At 42.6% G+C, this 19,497-nt stretch overlaps 3 protein-coding genes across 4 annotated transcripts in view; 2 read left to right on the forward strand and 1 right to left on the reverse strand.

Moving 5' to 3' along the window:
* The window catches only part of SOX30 (SRY-box transcription factor 30), a 7,325-nt gene extending 6,693 nt beyond the window's left edge, over nt 1-632 (reverse strand). Inside the window, exon 1 of the mRNA XM_018073427.2 lies at nt 573-632. Within this exon, the coding sequence (XP_017928916.2) occupies nt 573-632 (60 nt within the window). The remainder of the gene's footprint in view (nt 1-572) is intronic.
* A 110-nt stretch (nt 633-742) lies between these two features.
* Nucleotides 743-6,465, forward strand: THG1L (tRNA-histidine guanylyltransferase 1 like). 2 transcript variants are annotated; one of them, XM_018073677.2, is made up of 5 exons: nt 743-856; nt 1,318-1,483; nt 2,211-2,299; nt 2,903-3,010; nt 3,883-6,465. In XM_018073677.2, the coding sequence occupies exons 2-5, from the start codon at nt 1,321-1,323 to the stop codon at nt 4,042-4,044; spliced, it is 522 nt and encodes a 173-aa protein (XP_017929166.1). In that variant the 5' UTR covers nt 743-856; nt 1,318-1,320; the 3' UTR covers nt 4,045-6,465. The 2 variants fall into 2 exon arrangements, with proteins under 2 accessions (XP_017929166.1, XP_017929167.2); XM_018073678.2 differs by having other exon boundaries at nt 790-856; nt 1,409-1,483.
* A 1,779-nt stretch (nt 6,466-8,244) lies between these two features.
* Nucleotides 8,245-17,432, forward strand: LSM11 (LSM11, U7 small nuclear RNA associated). Its single transcript, XM_029960169.1, has 4 exons — nt 8,245-8,398; nt 11,441-11,601; nt 12,353-12,436; nt 13,958-17,432. The coding sequence occupies exons 1-4, from the start codon at nt 8,245-8,247 to the stop codon at nt 14,354-14,356; spliced, it is 798 nt and encodes a 265-aa protein (XP_029816029.1). The 3' UTR covers nt 14,357-17,432.
* The last annotated feature ends 2,065 nt before the right edge of the window (nt 17,433-19,497 follow it).

Raw genomic sequence — 19,497 nt, forward strand, 5'->3', positions numbered from 1 at the left:
TTTGGATGCTTGTCCTGCAGGTGCGGGAGTTACAGATCCTCCTTTCCTCCCCGATCCCAATGAACCTTCACTGGGTCTCTCCAGGGCACAGAATTACGAATGGGGTTTTGTTTTCATGTGGCCAGGTGATGGGGGAATGGTGTCCCAGTGCCTTGAGTGTGTTGGGAAGGGACAGCAGTTGGTACAGGAGTGTGCGTTGGTGTTTGGAGTCAGTGTCTGTGTGGTGTTCACCTTCCCTTGGGATAATTCCCTCAGAATACAGTTCCCTCAGCTCGTAGATGACACAGATTCTTGCTGGGATTTGATCTCTGGTTCTGGTAAAACTTTGATAAGTTAGTTGATAATGTTGCCTGTATTGGACTGAGTTTCCTAGGTGCCCTAGGATAAAAGGAGTTTACAGAAAGTAGTATTTGTCATCCTTTTCCAAGCAAAATGCTTAAACCAGCTGTTTTAAAGGACTGGCTAGGGTGAGATACTGATGGGAAAGTGAATGGGTTATCCAGCGTATATCAAAAGAGGATTTTTGTTTGGTTTTTTTCCATGCTTGGGGGGAGTTCTCTGTCAATATTTACAAGGTGCTGGAAATCAATATTCACAGAAAGAAAATATGAGGAAAATGAATGGGTTAGCATTTTATACCTTTTAAAGGGATTCTTATTCAACCATTTTTGCTTTGGAGGTTTTCTGAGCAGCATGAGTTCAAGAAGCCAAATGATGACCGTGCCCTGCAGCTGATGACCAGGTGTGCCCAGACAGTGATGCAAGAACTGGAGGATATTGCTATTGCTTATGGACAGAGTGATGAATATAGTTTTGTCTTCAAAAAGAAGACCAGGTGGTTTAAAAGAAGAGCAAGGTAACAGCTGCTTTGATACTGAAGTGAACTTGTTTTTAACACCTCTCTCCAGACCTGTAATTCTTTGATTTGCCTTTGCTTACACACAGGGGTTAGGAGAAGAGCTGGTGCTCACACTGCAGTTAGTTCAGGTTCTTCTTGTGAACTCTTTGCATATGATCTTCCAGGAAAATACGTTCAGTAATACAGAGCTTTAAAAACAAAGTTTGATAAAACAAACTTTATAAATAAACATTGTTAGAACAAACATTATATTAACAAAATGTTACATTTTCCAAATGCTTTTGCTTGATTCTCAGAACTTCTGGTGTTCAAAAGACTCTGTGCCGTTGCTGATCTGTTGGGCCATTATTTAAGAAATGCTGCTCTCCACCAGAATTATCACTACTAATACCTCAGATATATAACCATACTGATGTACTTCTTTCTTTTTTTTCTCTCATTCTGTGTTTGCAAGTAAGTTCATGACTCACGTGGTCTCCCAGTTTGCCTCAAGTTATGTTTTCTACTGGAAGGATTACTTTAAGGACCAGCAACTTCTGTACCCACCAGGATTTGATGGAAGAATTGTGTTGTATCCCAGCAACCAGAACTTGAAGGACTATCTCAGCTGGAGGCAAGCAGATTGTAAGTGTGTCTAGAAAACAGAGATTCGTGCAGTTGAGTTCTCTTCCCCTCTGACTAGAAATGCCTTTATTGCCAGTGTATTTGTATATATAGCTGTCAGTGAAAGAACAGCAGGTAGGGTGGTAGTTTTAAATAAATAAGCAATGTTAGAATTGTTTGGGGCTTTGTATGGCTACAGAAATATTGGCTGAAATTCTGAGTCTTAAGCTACAACTACATTTATTACCTCCTGGAGTTGAGTTCAGCATTGGAAATATTATAACTGTTAATAGAAATAATTTTTTAATTTTTATATTCCGAGTTGGTTTAGCCAAGGTAATCTTCCATAATGAAGAGATGTGAATATTTAAATTCACATCAGGTACTAATCAAAAGTGTTGTATATTCTATGCTAGAACAGAGCATTGGGTTTATACTCTAGGCTTTTGTCAGTATATAGCCCCTGTTGCTCAGATGAAGATAATTCACATTACACATAAACATCTTTCACCCCCTGCTCTTCCCTTTTCAGAGTTACAATGAAATCTGTCTATTCTAGTCATTCTTCTGATATGCAGTACCTTAAAAATGGGTCACAAACTTTGTATCTTCTCTAGCCACTAGAGATTGATTATATTAATTCCCCATTGTTCTTGGATGTATCTTGGGAATAAAGCTGGGTTTTTTTAAGTAGTCACTTAAATTTGGCAAATAATCTTTCTCATGCTCTTCTGTATGTTTTCTGTAGGCCATATTAATAACCTTTATAATACAGTGTTTTGGATGCTTGTACAGCGAAGTGGTTTGACACCAGTGGAAGCACAGGACAGGCTCCGGGTAAGAGTCTCCTGAGGTCATGTTTTTTTCCAGCTACAAATTAAATCATAAGATTTGTAAAGTGTCTTGCCTGCCCAGCAGCCCTGGCTGGCTTGTCTGTAATAATTTTGTGGGTGTAGATTGAAACATCTTCTTGAATTGCACGGATGTTAGTATCATTAGCAAAGAATGTATTTTTGGTCAACTATTAACAGGATTTTAAGTTCTTAATTAGCAAGTTCAGAAATCTTAGAAGTGTCATGAAATGTTCAGTATCCAAATGTACAAGGTACAACTGCTGAATTCAGCTACTGTTGATTCCCAGCCCCTTTTGTTGTGTTTTGTCTCCTTGTGTAGACTTCAGCAAATTATTTCTGTTTTATCCTGGAGTCTGTTGATTTTCTTCTATTTGTCTTGGAAATGTAATAAAAAACTTCTCAGTTTTAATACTTGTTTGGCAATTGGAATTAATTCCTCTGTTGAGAGAAGTAATTGAACCTTGTGACTTAAAGGTGAAAAACCTGCACAAATGTCAGTCTTTCAATATTCACCCATCTTCTACCCTAGAGATTCAGTGTTTTGGTTATTATCTATAAGAGTATTTTTCTTTTTGTTTCTTCTCAGGGAACTTTGGCTGGAGATAAGAATGAGATCTTATTTTCTGAATTCAACATCAACTACAACAATGAACCTTTGATGTATAGAAAAGGAACTGTCTTAATATGGCAGAAGGTAAAAAACTATTGCCAGTAGCTTCTTGCTCATGTTTTAAATAGTTACACTGTGGCAGACAGGCTACACTGTAAAATCACCAGATTTATATCACTGGGGCCTGTGCCGGGCCCTTCCCAGAATTAGGTCCCAAGTGTATCCATGGCAAAGGAATTACAACCTTTTGTTCAGTAATGTAGCTCAGTTCATAGTACACTTAGTCCTTTTCTGCTTTAAAAGTAACTTGGAAATGTTCATCATTCTAGGATAATCCAGAATTAGTGGAAAAAATTCCTGTCCTGTGGTTTTTTTATGAGATGAAACCCCAGAAAATCATAAATGTTTATGGCCTTAGTGTCCTTCTGTGCTAGGAGACCTTATGTAGAAATAGTGTTCCATCTGTCTATACTAAGAGTTCTCCATAACTTGCTCAGCCTTTTGTCTTCTATACTTAAAAAAACTGTAATCCTTTTTTATTTAAATTTTGGCTAACAATTTGAACTAACTAGAGTAGACAGATGCTCCCACCTGGAAATACAGTCCACTTGTTCCTTAGACATATTTTTCCTTGGTAATTGTAGACATTATCAAGGTTTCCTCTTTGCTTTATATAGCTCCAAAGTACATATTGTGCTTCATTCAAGGATACTTGAATCCTTAGTAATGTGAATTTGCAGGTAATTTCTTTAGGCCATGTGATGATGATGGGCAGCTTCAACTGCTCACTATTAAGTCTTTGAATTGAGAACAGACTCTGTTTCAAAAGATGCTATGTTCAGACTCTGGTATGATAAAGGGTTGATAGTTGTTTTTGTTGTGCCTTTGTTTCTTGTCCATTTGTGAATCCCCTCTGGAGTCTTATATGTCTGCTAATGTGTCAGCTGTATTTTCAGGTTAATGAAATCATCACGAAGAAAATAAAGCTGCCAAAGGAAGCAGAAGAAAAGGAAGTGGAAGTGACCCGGACTAAGACTAAAGTTGTTCCTCTGCACTGTGATATCATTGGGGACCAGTTCTGGGAGGAATATCCTGAGATTCTGGCTGAGGATCATTGATACCTCTGACAAGTAAATTGGTAGTTTACATTTTGCTCTGCTTGGGTTGTTGGCTACTGAGTAATACGGATGGTGGCTGGCAGAGTTTAACCTGGAACCCTCTTCAGCAGCTCCATTGGTTTTATTACTGTTGTTGCCTAAAAAGAAGACACTGGTGTGTTGTCTGACATACAAGGATATGCCCATATGGAGAGCTAAAATCATATTATATTTTGAATGTTAAGAACTTGTCATAAGTTAAGACTGCTCCTTCCTTGTACATGTGTATCTTGTACATGTGTATTTGTAGAAAAAGTGTATAGAAATTTCCTGCATTTCTGTACCATTTAATGTGTGAGGTATTTTACTGAACTGCTGAACCATAAAAAAGCTTGCATATTTGAACAGAAAATTATTAATTTTATTTTTGTTTCAACTGAGTTGGACCAGAATACTCAATTGGCATATAGTATTTCAATTCAAGGCCAGTGTGTTTGGTCAGATGAGTGACACACCATTCAACTGCCTAATGTCTGATTCTTACTGAAAGGAAATGGAGCGGCTCAGCAGTTTCCTGACAGATCTTAAAAGTTTTTGTCAAATGTACAGGATTTTTATACTTGTAAAAATTAAAAATAATAATAATACCTTCTCTGGTATGGTTTATCATGTGGCCTTCCTCATTCCTGGGATTTTTACTAGTAAGTGGTGGAAGTTCCAAAAAGTGAGGTTAATAAAGATACTGTACAGACTGGAATTCTCTTAGGACAGGGATAGAGTTTTCTCACTTTCCATGGCCTGGGAAGTCACCTGTCTCCTACTGGGCAGGAGTGGCAGTAGCAACACAGGGGAACATTCCTGGTGCCTGCAAAGAGGGAGCCAATATCAACTTGTACTGTTTTCTGATTTTCCTGGGAATGACACAGACACAGCAGTGCTGACAATCCATGTTAGATGGAAGAGAGGAATGTGTGTTGTCTGGTTAATGCACAGGTTTGTTCTGGTTTAACTATCAGTTAAGACCCTTTGTCAAAATAGTTAAATCATGCAATCTCTCAGAGTAGAAAAAAATCTGCTAATGGATAGGGGCTTGGAATTTGAGAGAAATAACCTATTTCAGTGTAGAAACACAGCTATAATGACATAATAGGTATTTATAAGGCTATTACTACTTCTAACCATGCTGGTTTCAAAACCATGGTGCTAGAACAGTAACTGAGCCAGTTATTACTAAGGGAGAGATAGTCAGCAGTTGGGACTGGCCATAAAAATGGAAAGAAAGGATCAAATGTGATTGCGAAGGTCATTCAGTACAGAGTTCATTTCCCATGAATTCACTTATCAATCTACTCTGTTTCCCCTTCCTGCAGGAAGAACTTGCACATTTAAGGCAATGTGCCTTTTGGTGTTTTTTTTTTTTAAAAAACATGAGCCAGGTACTGATGTAAACTTTGTAGCTTCTTCCTGAGATTAAACAATGAGCCTGTGTGTTTATAATAGCACAGGGCTTCCCCTTCTGCTGCTCTGTGCTAATACTGAGCAGTTAAGAACATGCACTGAGAGAATGTATTTTGCTTTTAGTTTGTAGAACAGGCCACAAAATTCCTAGGAAGAGGATGTGAGTGAGTGTGAGATAAAGATTTTGAATGAATCGTTCTACCAGTCATTTACCCCAAGAACTTTTTATCTGTCTGCTGGTTTTTTGTCTTGTAACACAAATGTAACTTACTTGACTTTGAAATGCCATTTGTTACTGTCTGGTGCCTGACTTTGGACATTACATACAAAGCAGCTGTTCCAGAACTGGTAACACTTTGGATTTACTCAGACTAAAGATGAAAAAAAATAATTTGGCAGCTATGATTCATGCTTAGAAAGTATTATGTAGGTTTTTTATCTTAAATATTATGGCCACCTTATGCATTATACAACATATCTATGTATGTACCTTGTATGTGTGTATAAAAAATGGGTCTGTATAAATTCGTATCCTCAGAGTGTTTTCTAATTAACTCATCCTTACAATAATATGGAATAAGCCAACAAATGCAGACTTTGGAACCGAGATATGGATTGTCTGTACAACCATGGCCTTTAATTTGTATTAATATAAATTCTAGAGAAAGAAACTCTCTGTGGCATCCTCATGCATAAAGTCATATATATGACTTAATAGCTGTAGGGGAAAATAAATACTCCCAAGTTTCAAGCAGCAGCCCGGTGTTGGTGACACACACATCAACCTGTGCCTGTTCTTCCATGTATTGCTGTAGCTTAGAAGTCCTGTACTGTGACCCAGTGAAGAAAGAGGGGTTTTCTGTGCAGTTGGGGAACGACCTGTGACTGATGTATTGCTGTAACAGGCGGCGTTAAATGTACAGGAACCCATTATGAAACATTAATGGAGGTGGTGAATCATTACAGTAAAACCTCTCTGCAGCATTAATGGTGTTTCCTCGCCGTTCCTCAGAGAAGTGGTTCTGTGCTGTAGATCCTTTGATGGGTTAAAATGCAGACTATATTGCAACCACACGTTGCCCAAGTGCCATTTCATTGCCTGAGGCAGATGGGATTTTGTGCCCAGTCGAGGGAGCACCCCCAGAACCGCTGAGGGGCTCCAGGGTGGGCTGCAAGGGAAAGGTTGAACCAGGGGGTCTGAGTGAAGATGACAGAATCACAGAATTATTAGGCTTGGAAGCGACCTCTGGAGATCATCCAGTCCACTCCCACTGCCAAGGCAGGGTCATCTGGAGCAGGTGACACAAGAATGAATGCATCTAGGTGGGTTTGGAATGTCTCCAAAGAGAGAGACTCCATGCCCTCCCTGGGCAGCTGTTCCAGTGCTCTGCCACCCTCAGTGTAAAGAAGTTCTTCCTTATATTGAGGTGAAACTTCTTGTGTTTTTGTTTATGGCCATTGCTCCTCGTGCTGTCGCTGGGCACCACCAAGAAAGAGCCTGGCACCTTTCCCTTGACACCCTGAGAGACTCCCCCCTCAGTCTTCTCTAGGCCCAGCTCCTGCAGTCTCTCCTCATCAGAGAGATGCTCCAGACCCCTCACTAGCTTCATGGCCTCTGCTGGACCCTCTCCAGTCTTTCTTGCACTATTGCCAAAACTAACCCCCAGAACTGCTCCTCCCCTTGACCCGCCTCCCGTTTGGAGTCAGCAGTCCTTTAGGGTGGTCTCTCTTTAGTCTTCTTCACACTGCCCTTTTCTGGAACTCTTACTTTTGGCGCATCGTCAAGCCCTCTAGAATCAGTGTCCATGCCCCTTTGGAACAGCGTGCGACCACGAGGACAGTTTTGACTAGTTTGCAAGCTTCGTGTTCCTTTTACCACTTCCACTTCCCAGAGGAAAGATACCCCTCAATCTTTTGAGAAGTTCCCGTCTGTCGAGAACCCCCCGACCTTTTACGTAACTTAAGCTACACAAAGAAGCTACATAGCCTAAGCTGTATGGTTCTGTGCGGCTACAGCCCCGACACGAAGGGTGCCGAACGAACGAACCTGTGGCACCTGCAGGGCTCCCACAGCTCCCCGCCCGCCCGCCGCCGGCTGCCTCGCCCCGCGGGCCCATGCTCCGCCCTCAAGGGGCCTTGCGCGGCAGCAGGCCTCTAGTGGCGGCCGCGGGCGTTGCCGCCCCCCGCAGCCCGGCCGCATGGAGGCAGGAACGAGGCGGGCGCGTGAGCCGCGGGGTCCCCCCGGGCGCCGCCCGCGCCGAGCCCCGGCCGCCTGCGTGAGCTCCAGCGCTTCGATCCGCTGCTGGCGCTCATACTCGCCGCGTCACGCGCTGCCCTATACCCCGCCGGGGCGCCCTGCTTTCAACAACCTCTGCCGAAGTACGAGAGGCTTCCATGGCGCTGCGCCGCCATCGCGCGGCCGCGCGCCGCCCCCGCCCAGCCGCGCCGCGCCGCCGCCCGCGGGCCCGCCGGGGCCCGCCCCGCCGCCGACACTCCGGCGAGCGCAATACCAGCGGCTCCGCAGCCTCATGGTGAACGCGGGCCCTCGAGCAGGACGCGGCCGAAGGGAGAGCGGCGGCGGCGCGCGCGGCGGCGGGCACCGTCGCAAATGTCCTCACCAGGATGCCGCGTAAGGGAGCGCGGCCCCGGGGGGCTGAAGCGGCGCTGGGGCGGGCGCTGGAGCCCGGGGCTGGGTCGGCGGGAGGGAAGCGGCACGGTGGGGTCCCGGGGGGATGGCGAGAAGGGGCTGAGGTGGGTCGGGAGATGCGGCTGCGCCCGGGAGTGCAGTTGGGATGGAAGTTTTGGGAGTTTGGAGGTGAGAAGAGAGCGTGGCTGAGGAAGCGGTGGGGTGGCAGCGGGGCGTGGGTGGGTGACAGCGGGGGGATGATGGCGTTCGGTCGGAAATGGTACTTGGGTGGTGAGACACTGGCACAGGTTGCCCAGGGAAGTTGTGGCTGTCCCATCCCTGGAGACGTTCAAGGCCGGGTTGGACGGGACTCTGAGCAACCTGGTCTAGTGGAAGGTGTCCCTGCCCACAGCATAGGGGTTGGAACGAGATGATCTTCAAGGTTCCTTTCCAACCCAAACCACTCTGTGATTCTGTGAAATGGTGTGCAGGAATGAGGAACAGCATTTCTCAGAGCTGCTCCCGCAGAGATGACACTGACTTCGTTGTGGTCATGTCCTGTCTGACTTGGTGTGGTGATGTCTGTTATTTGGTTAGTGACATACATCCCCTTGGTTTTAAGGGGAAAAGGGATGAGAAACTGCTGGACTTTCAAAAGTACTATTTTAGACGAGGAATCAGATTTGAGTCCGTGCAGCTTATAGTTAAATCATAACCACAGGGCGAGTCTGTAACACGCTGCTGTTACTTGGTTACTAACCCTACATCCTGTGGGCATAAATACAGCACTGGCGTTTCTGTTAACATGATGGCAGAACAGTGGATTGAGGTGGGAGGCAGCTCTGATGTTGCTAAATTCATCAGTTGTGATGATGTACAAGTTTCTCGGTATAAATGTATATATATGCAGTTGTGGTAATACCCCCTAAACATTAAGGGGTTCCACTTCTGCACCTACGCTGAGGATCAAATGGCATTGCTATCAAATGAGATGTAACTTTAGTGCTCTTAATTAACAATACTGGGGATTTTTTTGAATCAGTATCTCTTCACCACCATCACCTTAATGTTCTTTACATAAAAAGACAAAGCCCAAAATGTTCAGTTCTACCCAAAGCAGAACTTTTTTCTTGCTTAGGCACCAAAACACAATGTATTCATTGCTATATGTTATTAATCCTAGTACTTAAGAGCATCAGGATGATGCACAGGCAGATTTAGCTGCATGCAGAGCCTGGTCATTACAGCCCCTGGTGCTTGCAGAAGAGGTGTGTTCCAAAAATAAATTCCTTGCGTTGGAAGGACAAATATGCATTGCATATTTTTTCTGAGATGTCAGGTTGTTTAGAGGGTTTTGGATGATGTGTTCTGCCCTTTTGATCAGGTGAAGCTGGAGGTTTGCCATGGAGAAGCCAGAACCTTACACAGCAAGGAAAAGTGGGCAGTCTAGATTTGGTGGAGCTGTATAGTGTTTTCCAGGGTGCTGACAGGCAGAGGTATAGTTGGAAATAAGGATTGTATTTGGATTTTTATAAAAAGGTGTAGATAAAATTTATATGTAAAGGGAATATTGGAATTTAAAATTTAAAAAAAATCTAGATTTTAAATTACTATTCAAATTCTCAGGGTTGGTTAGAAAAAGTGCTGTTAACTGATTAAAAGCATCAATCTGATGTTGTGGTGGTGTCATCTCTGGTTCCCAGGGTGGATCTGTGAATTCAGAACATAAGTTTATCATCAGTTCAGCTGAAGGAGGCACAGAGACTCACAAAAAGACCCTCATAAGCAAAGCTGGGAGGTGCTGAGGTAGCTTATGCTCTGTGTGAAACCAGTTTCCTCCAGTTATCCTGCTGGAGGGGGCTGGCAAGAGGACAATGGATCTCAAAAAATAAACGTGATTAGGTTAATTCAGAAGTAACTGCTTTAGATTTCCCTGCTGTGGCTGTGAATTACCCTGCAGCCCAATCCTGCAGATCAGCTGTCATACAGTAACTTTACACTCACAGGAAGCATTTTCCACTGTGCAAATCAAACCTTGAATACATGGTCCCTAAAGCACAAGGTGAGAGATCATCTCTGACTCACATATTTTATTGATATGAAGAACTGTGTGAGATTTTAGACCAAGTCTTTTCCCTGACTCTCAGTAGGAATTTTACAGCAACCCTGAGGCTGTGTTTGCACAGGCAAATGGGTACCTGTGATTTATCACTGTGATGGCTTCATCATGACGTGGGTGGAAGTGGTAAAGTAAATAAGATTTACCCTCTAGATGACTTACAATTGCAAAGATTTCTAGTGTGTGGATGAGACTCATGTGTGCAAAGTAAGGCATGTGTTGTACTGAATTCCTTCAGTTTTGCCCTGGCTAAAAGCATTATTGTCCTGTGGTTTAACGTGGTTTCATTGCTGGCTGCTGCTTAGAGTCGTATTCCTCTGCTGAAGATTTGTATGTCTTTGAAGGATGTTCAGTTGGCTGCTGAAATTTGAAGTGAAACAACACATTTTCATCAATTTAAAGTGGTCTGGTTTGGTTTGTTGAAGGATTTTGAGTCATTGTTTCAGAAATCTTCTCATAAAGGAAAGGAACACATCTGATATAATCCTTTATTCACAGATCATAATTAATCCAGGGTAGCCTTAACAAGGTATTTGTCTTTTCTGGGAAACTAACTCTGCCCCCATGAGCTTTCTGTTCCCTCTGAACCACTTTTATTTACAATTAGCATTACTTAGCATGAATTTGAAATGTAGCTAAAAGATTTTCAGCTAAGGCTGATTTGACTGTGGGTTATGTAAAGCAAAACCTTCATGTTTTATGAAGTCTTGGCTGTCCCCACCATAATTAGAATTTTGGTGGTCTGGTAATTGCAGCTGCAGTGTGTTACAGTGCTCTGGGGCTCCTCATTCCTTTTGCTGTGAAGACAAGTGTCGTGCCAAGATGTGCCATATTTGTAGATAGAGTAGATTTCTACATTACTTTTTTTTCTCTCTCTCTCTCTCTGTATATGTAGTTACAAGATAATGTAGTGATAGAACAAGGGGGAATGGCATAAAACTGGAAGACAGTAGGGTTAGATTAGATATTAGTAAGAAATTATTTACTGTGAGAGTGGTGAGGCCCTGGCACAGGTTGCCCAGAGAAGCTGTGGCTGCCCCATCCCTGGGAGTGTTCAAGGCCAGGTGGGATGGAGCTCTGAGCAACCTGGGATAGTGGAAGGTGTCCCTGCCCACAGCAGCAGAGTTGAAACTGGATGATCTTTCAGGTCCCTTCCAGCTCAAACCATTCTGTGATTCTATTCTATGATTCTTTGTATTTTGTTGAAGACTGGTGACGTTCTCTTTCTGTTTTAGTCCATGAAGGCAGCCCTCTGGGGGAGCTTCATCGCTGTGTCCGAGACGGTGTCAAAATCAATGTTCACATCCGCACTTTCAAAGGGCTTCGTGGAGTCTGCACAGGGTTTCTGGTTGCATTTGACAAATTCTGGAATATGGTAATTATTGTTCCAGCTCTTGATTTATAACTGTTATATTGAAAACTTGAAATTTGCAACAGGTTTAAGCGGACGACATTCCGAGAGGATTAATGTGGTATTGTGGTGCACAAACTAATTTGCTCTGGCACCAAGTGCTGGGTTTCAGATGTAAGTGGTGCTTGGTGTTGGGCTGGTCCATCTGGGAGGTGCCCAACTGTTTTAGAGAGGGTTTAGATGAGAGAGAAGCTTTGAAGAGTTCCCAACATCTTCAAAGAATTCATGATTGTGGAATATAAGGAATATCAGAAGCTTCCAAAGGTTTCTCTGCAAAACCCAATCTTTTTGTAGTGATTGTTGCTTCATTGTGTTCTTTCACTAACATCACTGGGCTGTCAGTGACAAAAGCTTTTCCCTGTGCTCTACCCCATGAACATCTTAAAGACAGAGGATGGAAAAGCAGCAATTAAATGTTTGCGAGCCTGGAGCTGTGAAAAGTTTGGAAATGGGAAGGTGGGAAGGATTTCTCAGGCAAGGCTCAGAAAGGTTATGCAAGTAATGCAGAATGGATTTAACGCTTTGCTGCTGCTTTTATACCTCAGTACAATTTAGATGATTAACAAACCAGCTCCAAAGCACAGTTTGTTCTTTGGAGAGATGGATTTTCTCTCAGATAGAACATAATTTCATTATGCCTTGACACAGAGCTGGTCCAAAGCTGCTTAATGTCTTCTTTTAATTTTGACCTTTCCGTTTCTTTTCTCTTCTCCAGGCCCTGACAGACGTGGATGAGACTTACAGGAAACCAGTAATGGGCAAAGCTTTCTATGCAGAACCTCAGCTCACACTGACCCGAGTAGGTGACCATCTCCAGTTTTCTTTTTTTAATTAGTATCTCCTTTTTCAAAGTAGTAAGAGGGGAGCATTGATTGGAAAACTATATTTACATTTGAAATATTTTACCTCCTTTTATTACAGATGACTATAAAATTACTTGAACTGAGGGAAAAAAAATAACCCAAAATGTTTTCTGACCTTTTTGAAAGTACTTTGGCCATAGTTCAGTGCTACTAAAGTTCCACTTTAGGGCCCCTATTATTCAGAGCATAGTTGCTGCCACTGCTTAGTTCAATATGCTGAGCTTCTAGAAGCTCACTCTCTGGTTTTTGATTTATTTGTTCTGTGTGCTTTTTGCACCTGTGACTGATCAGGTCCATGTTTGTCCTACCAGGGAATGTTGCAGAGCATCCCTCTGGTACAGCTGTTCATGGAACCACAGTCTGTGTCTGCAGCCAGTGAAACAACATGGCTGTTTGGTCACTTGAGCTTCTAGCCTGGGTACTGTGGAGCCCAAGATTCTTGCTCCAGAGCAAGACACACTCTACGATCCAGCTGCAAACAGAGTTGTTTACCAAGTTGAGAACTGAAGAGATGATAAATGAACTTCTGAACAATGAAGGGGAAAAAAAAGTGACAGGGCTGTGCCCGTTGTATGGCAACAGCTCTGGGCCTTTTTGAACATCAGAGAAGCATCACAAAAACATTTAAACAGTTTCATTGTGAGGAGTTTGCTTTCAAATTCCTGCCATTTAAATCCGTTTTCTGATAGATCCCACCCTTCCTTTTTTAAAGATTAGTTAAAAATAATCAAGTTGTCATTGTTCCTTTAGCCCACTCTCACAGGGATTGGCTTTCCATCCTGTTGCTGGGACGAGACAGGCTAACCAAGAATCCTTCTCATTTGTCAGTGTTTCATAAAAGCTTGCCTGCTGCCAGAGCAAAAGCAGTTTCTTTCCCAGTTTCAGCACCATGTATTCTTAGATTAATGAGTTCATGCAGTGCTTTGGATCCGCTGCTGTAGCTTTTATTATTTTTCTGTTGTTTGTGATCTGCTCACCTCCCAGAATACCCACACGGCAACTTTTAGTTTGCTTTGGGGAACACAAAAGATCCCTCATTTTTTCAGTGTGCACCCTTTGCTAATGGAGACCCCTTATCTTAGGCATTCATGACACAAGAATGTCTCTAACACTGACAACATTACAAGAGCACTGGGAAAATGAGCTCATGGAGCAACTTGGTGTCTCTGTGTTGCTCTTGACCAAAGTTAAATGCTACCACACAGCAGGGTTGCTCTCCAAATTAAATTCCTTGATGCTCACATAAAGACACTCATGACCGTGCAAGAGATCCATTCACCTTGTGTCACTGTTTGACTTGGGTAAGAAAACATTGTCTTTATTGGTGGTGAAGATTCTTCACTGATTGTGTCTTGTGAGCTCTGATTTAGGATCATATACACACAAATACCACGTGTGGAACAAGCAGCCTCTCTTGTTTTATGAATGTGGTCATAGACACAAATGTCCTTTTACAGCTGTTTGACAGACTCAAACTTCAGGACTCCTCGGGGAAGAAGGGAGCTGACTCAAAGACTGTCTCAGAGGAGCTGGCCCTGACAAGTGACTCTCAGACGCTGGGATCAAAAGCTGGATCAGGACGAGGGAGAGCAGAAGAGGAGCGTGAGAGGCAGAAACACTCGGGCAGAGCTGGAGAAAAGAAGACGCCAGGTGACAGTTTGGTTGCCGGAGGTGAAGCTGATGTGGGCAGCAGGACTGCCCACACAGAGGGTGCCAGTGCTGGTGGCACCCGTGCACGAAGCCAGTCCCGGAGGAAAAGGCGGCCCAAAGTGGATTATCAGCAGGTGTTCACACGTCACATAAACCAGATTTTTATTCGAGGAGAGAATGTCTTGCTTGTCCATTTAGCACATTGACTTGGCTGAGCTTTGGTCAGCGTATTTGTTTGATAGCATGACTTGCTGCAGCAGCTCCCATTGCTATTTAAAGTTGTCATTGAGTTTGATGGTACCGTGGCTGGTTTCCCATTGCCATAACAAGGTAGGGGAAATAATTGTAAGTAGAGCATCCTGAGCTTGATGCCAAAGCAGCTTCCTTAGATCCCTGTTGGGGGTTTCAGGACAAGGTCAGCAATGGAGTTGTTTCTGTGATATGAGGGAGGTAAGCACAGATCCCACTGCTCCTTAAAAAGAAGCTAAATGGAGAGGGTTGGAAGAGAATTTTGGTGTAATCTGTTATAGGAGCTACTTGTGGCACATGTTTAAGGAGCTTAAGATAAGATCTCCACCTGCAATGAATCAGAAATGCTCTTTTGCATGTTCTGAGAAATCTCAAGAGGAGATTGCTAATGAAACCAACAGTTTATCTGCTGCTGTTACATGGGTGTCCTCTTTTCCAGACATAATTCTGACAGTCATTTTGAAACAGTTTGTAAAAAGGTGGAGTGACATACTGCTGATGGCTATTGCCCTGTGTGATAGAAAACCTTTTAATTGAAAACTGCTCATCTAATGTGAGTGATGATAGGACTGTAATTTGTTTTCCATATCAAAGCTTAGGCTTCTCTTTGTAGTGCTGTGCTTTGGCCCTGTGTCACCAGCAAGCAGGTGATGCAGCTGATCCAGGGGCCTCCATATTTGGGGTTTATCTGTGAATGCTGTGGATGCAGATGGAAAATTGTACTGTTACATTTCATCCATATACTACTTAGTGTAATAGTGAAGCTGGCAAAGGTGTAGGGTTTTTCTCAGATGTGTTTGTGCTGAGCACACTTGTACTGTATCTAAGAGCCTTTCAAGCTCTCTATTGAAACTAGAGGTGCTGTGTCTCCAGCAATTCCCATGGAGCAGAAATCTTCATGGGTCTTTCCTATCCATGTGAATGATGCATCATCTAATTCCAGTTGAACTGAGCTTCGGAGGTGTGGCTGAAAATGTTTTGAAATATAAAAGTCAAAGTCAACTCATCAGTGTTTTATTTTAAAAAGACTATTAAAGCCAGGGTTCTGCAGGTATAAACTGATTTCCAAGAGAGTCATGTGGAGAAGTTTCAGGGTAAATGAAGCTGTTACATTATCTAGTCTGTTAGCTTCATTGTCCAAGGACACTAGAATTCATGCTGCTATTCCTGTATTCATCTCAACTGCCTTGTGCTTTGCAGCAGATCCGTGTGTTTAGGATGAAGTTGGGAAATTGCTTTATATCAGGTCTTGTATTGCATATAGGAGTCATAAGTTCTCAAATTGAGTGACTGTTCTGTGGGTGACGTAGATTGCTGCTGCAAATGCAGCATTCTGGGGATGTCTGGTGTTTGGGTGAATCACAGAAATCATTTAGCAGGAGTTCCTGGACACACAAAGCAGTTGGTTTTGCCTCTGGGGGAGCCTGAAGCTTCTGTCAACATTTCAGGTGACAGGGGGCTTGGACAGCTGATGAGCTGAGCCAGTGAGCTGCAAATCCTGGCTCAGCCTGGGACAGCAGTGCTTCAGAATAAAAAGTGCTGTTGAGGCAAAACAGTTTCATCAAGAGCAAAAAAGAAAAGAAAAAAATGAAATACTATCTACAGCTTCTTATTATACATTGCTTTATTGTAATCCCTTCCCACTATGAACTGAGACCAGGCACTGAAAAGATTCTTCTCTTAGAGGCTCTTGTTTCCTCTCCTGTGCTGTTCTTGTTTGTGTTCCTGTGCTCTGCAGTTTTTCCCTTTTTTTCTTCCCCCTTTCTCCTGTCAGTACTTTGTCTCTTCAGGATGTTCTAAACCCTGGTTTATGAAGACTGTTCTTGTATTCATCCCTAGTTGTTCTGGCTTTCTGAAGCATTCTTGGTTGGCTTTCTGTGTGGTTCCCAACTAACCAGAACCCTCACAAATTACTAGAAACATGTGAAGCTAGAAACAAGGTGCTTATTTCTGCTCCTGACTTCCCAGCAGCTTTTATTGCAAGTGAATATTTTCTTCATTCTGTTTTTGATTGTGGAGTTTTTTTCCCTCTGTTTTCTGACAGCTTTGTTTTTATTCCAGTTGCTTAGGATGACTCCTCTCTGCCTTTTCCATTCATGCCAGAGGCTGCTGGTTTTGACCTCTCCTCTTTCCTTCATATTTGCCCAAAGGATGTCAAACTACCCTCAGGCCTGTGTACTACTACATCTAATTGAATTCTTTACCTCATGTTCTTAATTCTATTTGTCTGCTTGTATTGCCTTGTGCATTAAACAAGGTACAACTGCCATGAATGTTCTTGTGGCTGTCCTGCCCTCCTTCCTTGTCGATTGACACTTCCCCAAGTTCTCAGTTGCTACTGGAAGTCTCAGTGTTTCCTTTAATCAGAAGTTTTTCTCTGAAACCTTGCAGGTGTTTGTTGCTTCACATTTACAAGTTCCTTTGTTTACATTTTATGAAAAATACTGGTGCTTAGACTTGCGTTTGTGCCTTGATTTTTGTATCATCCCTAACCTGTTCTTCCAGAATCATCACCTTGGTCAGCAAACCTGATTAAAAACTATAGTTTGTCTACTTTTTTTTTGCTCTACCTCATTACTAAAATGTTCCTCCTCTTATCTGTGAAGTTGGTTAAAATTCTCTCTTCCAATTTAGATTTTATGGTTTATTTGTTGGTTCTTTGTTTGGTCCACCTTTCTCCTTATTTCCAAGCTGCTTCCTAAATACAGCTGCCTCTTCTACAACTTCAGATCTTCCAAAATGTCTTCCTTTTCCCACTTTTTCTGGCATTAAAGCGCATTATTAAAATGCTATTTTATGGATTTTGTCTCTTTCAAGCATCATGATTGTGATTAAGCAAGTGATCCTGTATGTGTGTTGTCACTTGCATGTTTAAAACTTCAGATAATGTTGCTCTTTAAATAAAATTGAATGTCATGTTCTGAAATGAATTCTTCTACCTCACCTAAGTATTCACATAAATCTGTTCCAAAAAAAAAAAAAAAAAAGAGAAAACAACCCTTGGAAACAAATGAGCTTTGGTTTTGGTTTGTTTTTTTTTTTTTTTCTGGGTTTTTCTGTCCATGTTTTTTTTTTTCCAAACTCAGCATCAAATTTTTGTTCAAAAAGCTGTCTGCTCCCAGCCTTCCCTCTCTTGGCTGCAGTGTCACAAAGATGCTGTGAGCAAAGACACACCAAAGGAATGAGGAGTAGGAGCAGGAGACAGTCCTAGGAGGCAGAAAGATGTGTGAGAGTAAAAGAGGTTTGGGCAGGTATGAAGAACCTCTGAAAAGGATCCACTGGTTCCCTGGCCCATATTTCTAGGACTTTGCTCATCCTGGTGCTCAGCGGTGGTTCCTAACGTGTGTTTGTGGTGAGGTACTGAATTATAGGGAGCAGTTTTCTGAACTAACTTTGAAGGAGTGTTGGGATAATTTGAGAAATTTTTAGGATAATTTCTAAAACAGCAGACAAATACAAAACTTGTGAAATGTGTCGATGCCAGGTGCAGAAATGATGTAATGCCACAGTCTTGGATCGTGATGTCAGAGATATCTCATGGTGTCATCGTGTATCTTTCCATTCCCAACACAGTCCAGGAGGGAGCCAAGTCTCAATTTTAAGAGTGACAGTTTTATTTGTACAGTGAAGTGTTTTTGCCCAGTTTTTACCTAACACTTCTTAAACAGGGCTGTGGTAGTAGAAGAGGTAAGGCCGAGGGGAAAAAAGGAGCTTGTAAAAAAGGGTGGGTTTAGTTCCTTCTCTCAGCTGACTAGTCCAGCTTGTTAATTGCCTGGAAGTTTTTTTCCTGATCTAGAGAGGTACTTAGCACGTCCTCCCCAGGTGATTAATGAATTAATCAGTGAGTGCTGTTTTCCATCTGCTTCTTGTCCTTCAGTTTTTGGATCCTTCAGTTTCTTTTGCAGCTTTCCCTCAGCAGGGCAAGATCTCACCAGGAATGAACTTGACTGCCTGCTGATTTTTCCCCCTCTGTAAGGAATGTTAGCCCACCTAGTTTTGAATCCAGATAGCCTTTGCCTGTTCTTGATTTTCATAGTGTTCTCTTCACACTTCTGGAATTATTTGGTCAGAAGAATTATTTGTCTTGGATGATATTACTTTTGGAAGTAAACTGAAAAATTTTTGAAAAATAATTTTGTTACTTATTTTCTTTCCCACAGTGCTAGGTTTTCCTTGTTTGCTGTTGCAGCCACCCACTTGCACCTGTGAGTCACTGTGGGTGAAGAGGTGTCCAGGAAAAGAGAGGCAGAGAAAAAAAGGTGTATAATTTTATTGAATTTGGCATTCTGTCCAACATGCTGCCTACAGTCTCCCTTTCTGTTTCTTACTGCCACTGACCTAAATGACACAGGTGGGGAAAATGACTTCATCCAGGGTCTTGAAGGAAAATGGAGAAGCAGCAGGGACAGCAAACCGAGTTTTTGAGGATGCTTATCTCCAGGTGAACTTCCCATCTCTGATCAAACAAATCAGAGTTATAACTACCAAATTACACTACAAGCTCTGCCACTGGATAAAACTGGAAGGCACAGTATTGCACCTTTTCAGGGGTGATGCAGTGATTCCCTCAGCCAGGCAAGCTCTTCCCTGAGAAGCTGCTGAGACATATGCCAGTGTCTGCCTCAGAGCATAACTGCAAAATACTGCCAATTACTATGAAGATTTTTGTCTCCTGCCTGCACAGCCAAGTGTAAAACATAAATGCTGAGGTCTGCATCATCTGCAGCCCAGAACTATTCCAGTTCATGCTTTTGCTTCTTGACATTGGCTTAAAAATTTGAGGTGTGTACTATAGCAATCCTAAGACAGCCTTTGTTATAACATTATGAAAAGCTATTACTTACTAGAAATAGTATTGGAAAACTAGAGTATTACAGAATTTGTGGAATTCTTATTGTAATTAAGATATTGCAAACCAGGAAAGGCTGAGGGAATTGAGATTCTCTCAGCTGAGACAATTAGGGATGACCTAATTGCAGCCTTCCAGCACCTGAAGGGTGCCGACAAGAAGGATGGAGAGAGACTATTTACAAGAGTATGTAGTGACAGGACAAGGGGGAATGGCTTCAAATTGACAGAGAGTAGGGTTAGATTACAT

This window comes from Manacus vitellinus, unplaced genomic scaffold (genome assembly GCF_001715985.3).
Source record: "Manacus vitellinus isolate BGI_N305 unplaced genomic scaffold, ASM171598v3 scaffold_25_pilon, whole genome shotgun sequence".
Lineage (NCBI taxonomy): Eukaryota > Metazoa > Chordata > Aves > Passeriformes > Pipridae > Manacus > Manacus vitellinus.

Excerpts from the sequence above, each read along its gene's own strand:
- THG1L (XM_018073677.2), top strand. The coding sequence starts at position 1,321 with ATGACTCACGTGGTCTCCCAGTTTGCCTCAAGTTATGTTTTCTACTGG. Across the intron at positions 1,484-2,210 it reads CAGCTGGAGGCAAGCAGATT|GCCATATTAATAACCTTTAT; the intron begins GTAAGTGTGTCT and ends TGTTTTCTGTAG. Across the intron at positions 2,300-2,902 it reads AAGCACAGGACAGGCTCCGG|GGAACTTTGGCTGGAGATAA; the intron begins GTAAGAGTCTCC and ends GTTTCTTCTCAG.
- LSM11 (XM_029960169.1), top strand. The coding sequence starts at position 8,245 with ATGCGGCTGCGCCCGGGAGTGCAGTTGGGATGGAAGTTTTGGGAGTTT. Across the intron at positions 11,602-12,352 it reads TTGACAAATTCTGGAATATG|GCCCTGACAGACGTGGATGA; the intron begins GTAATTATTGTT and ends TCTCTTCTCCAG. Across the intron at positions 12,437-13,957 it reads CTCAGCTCACACTGACCCGA|CTGTTTGACAGACTCAAACT; the intron begins GTAGGTGACCAT and ends GTCCTTTTACAG.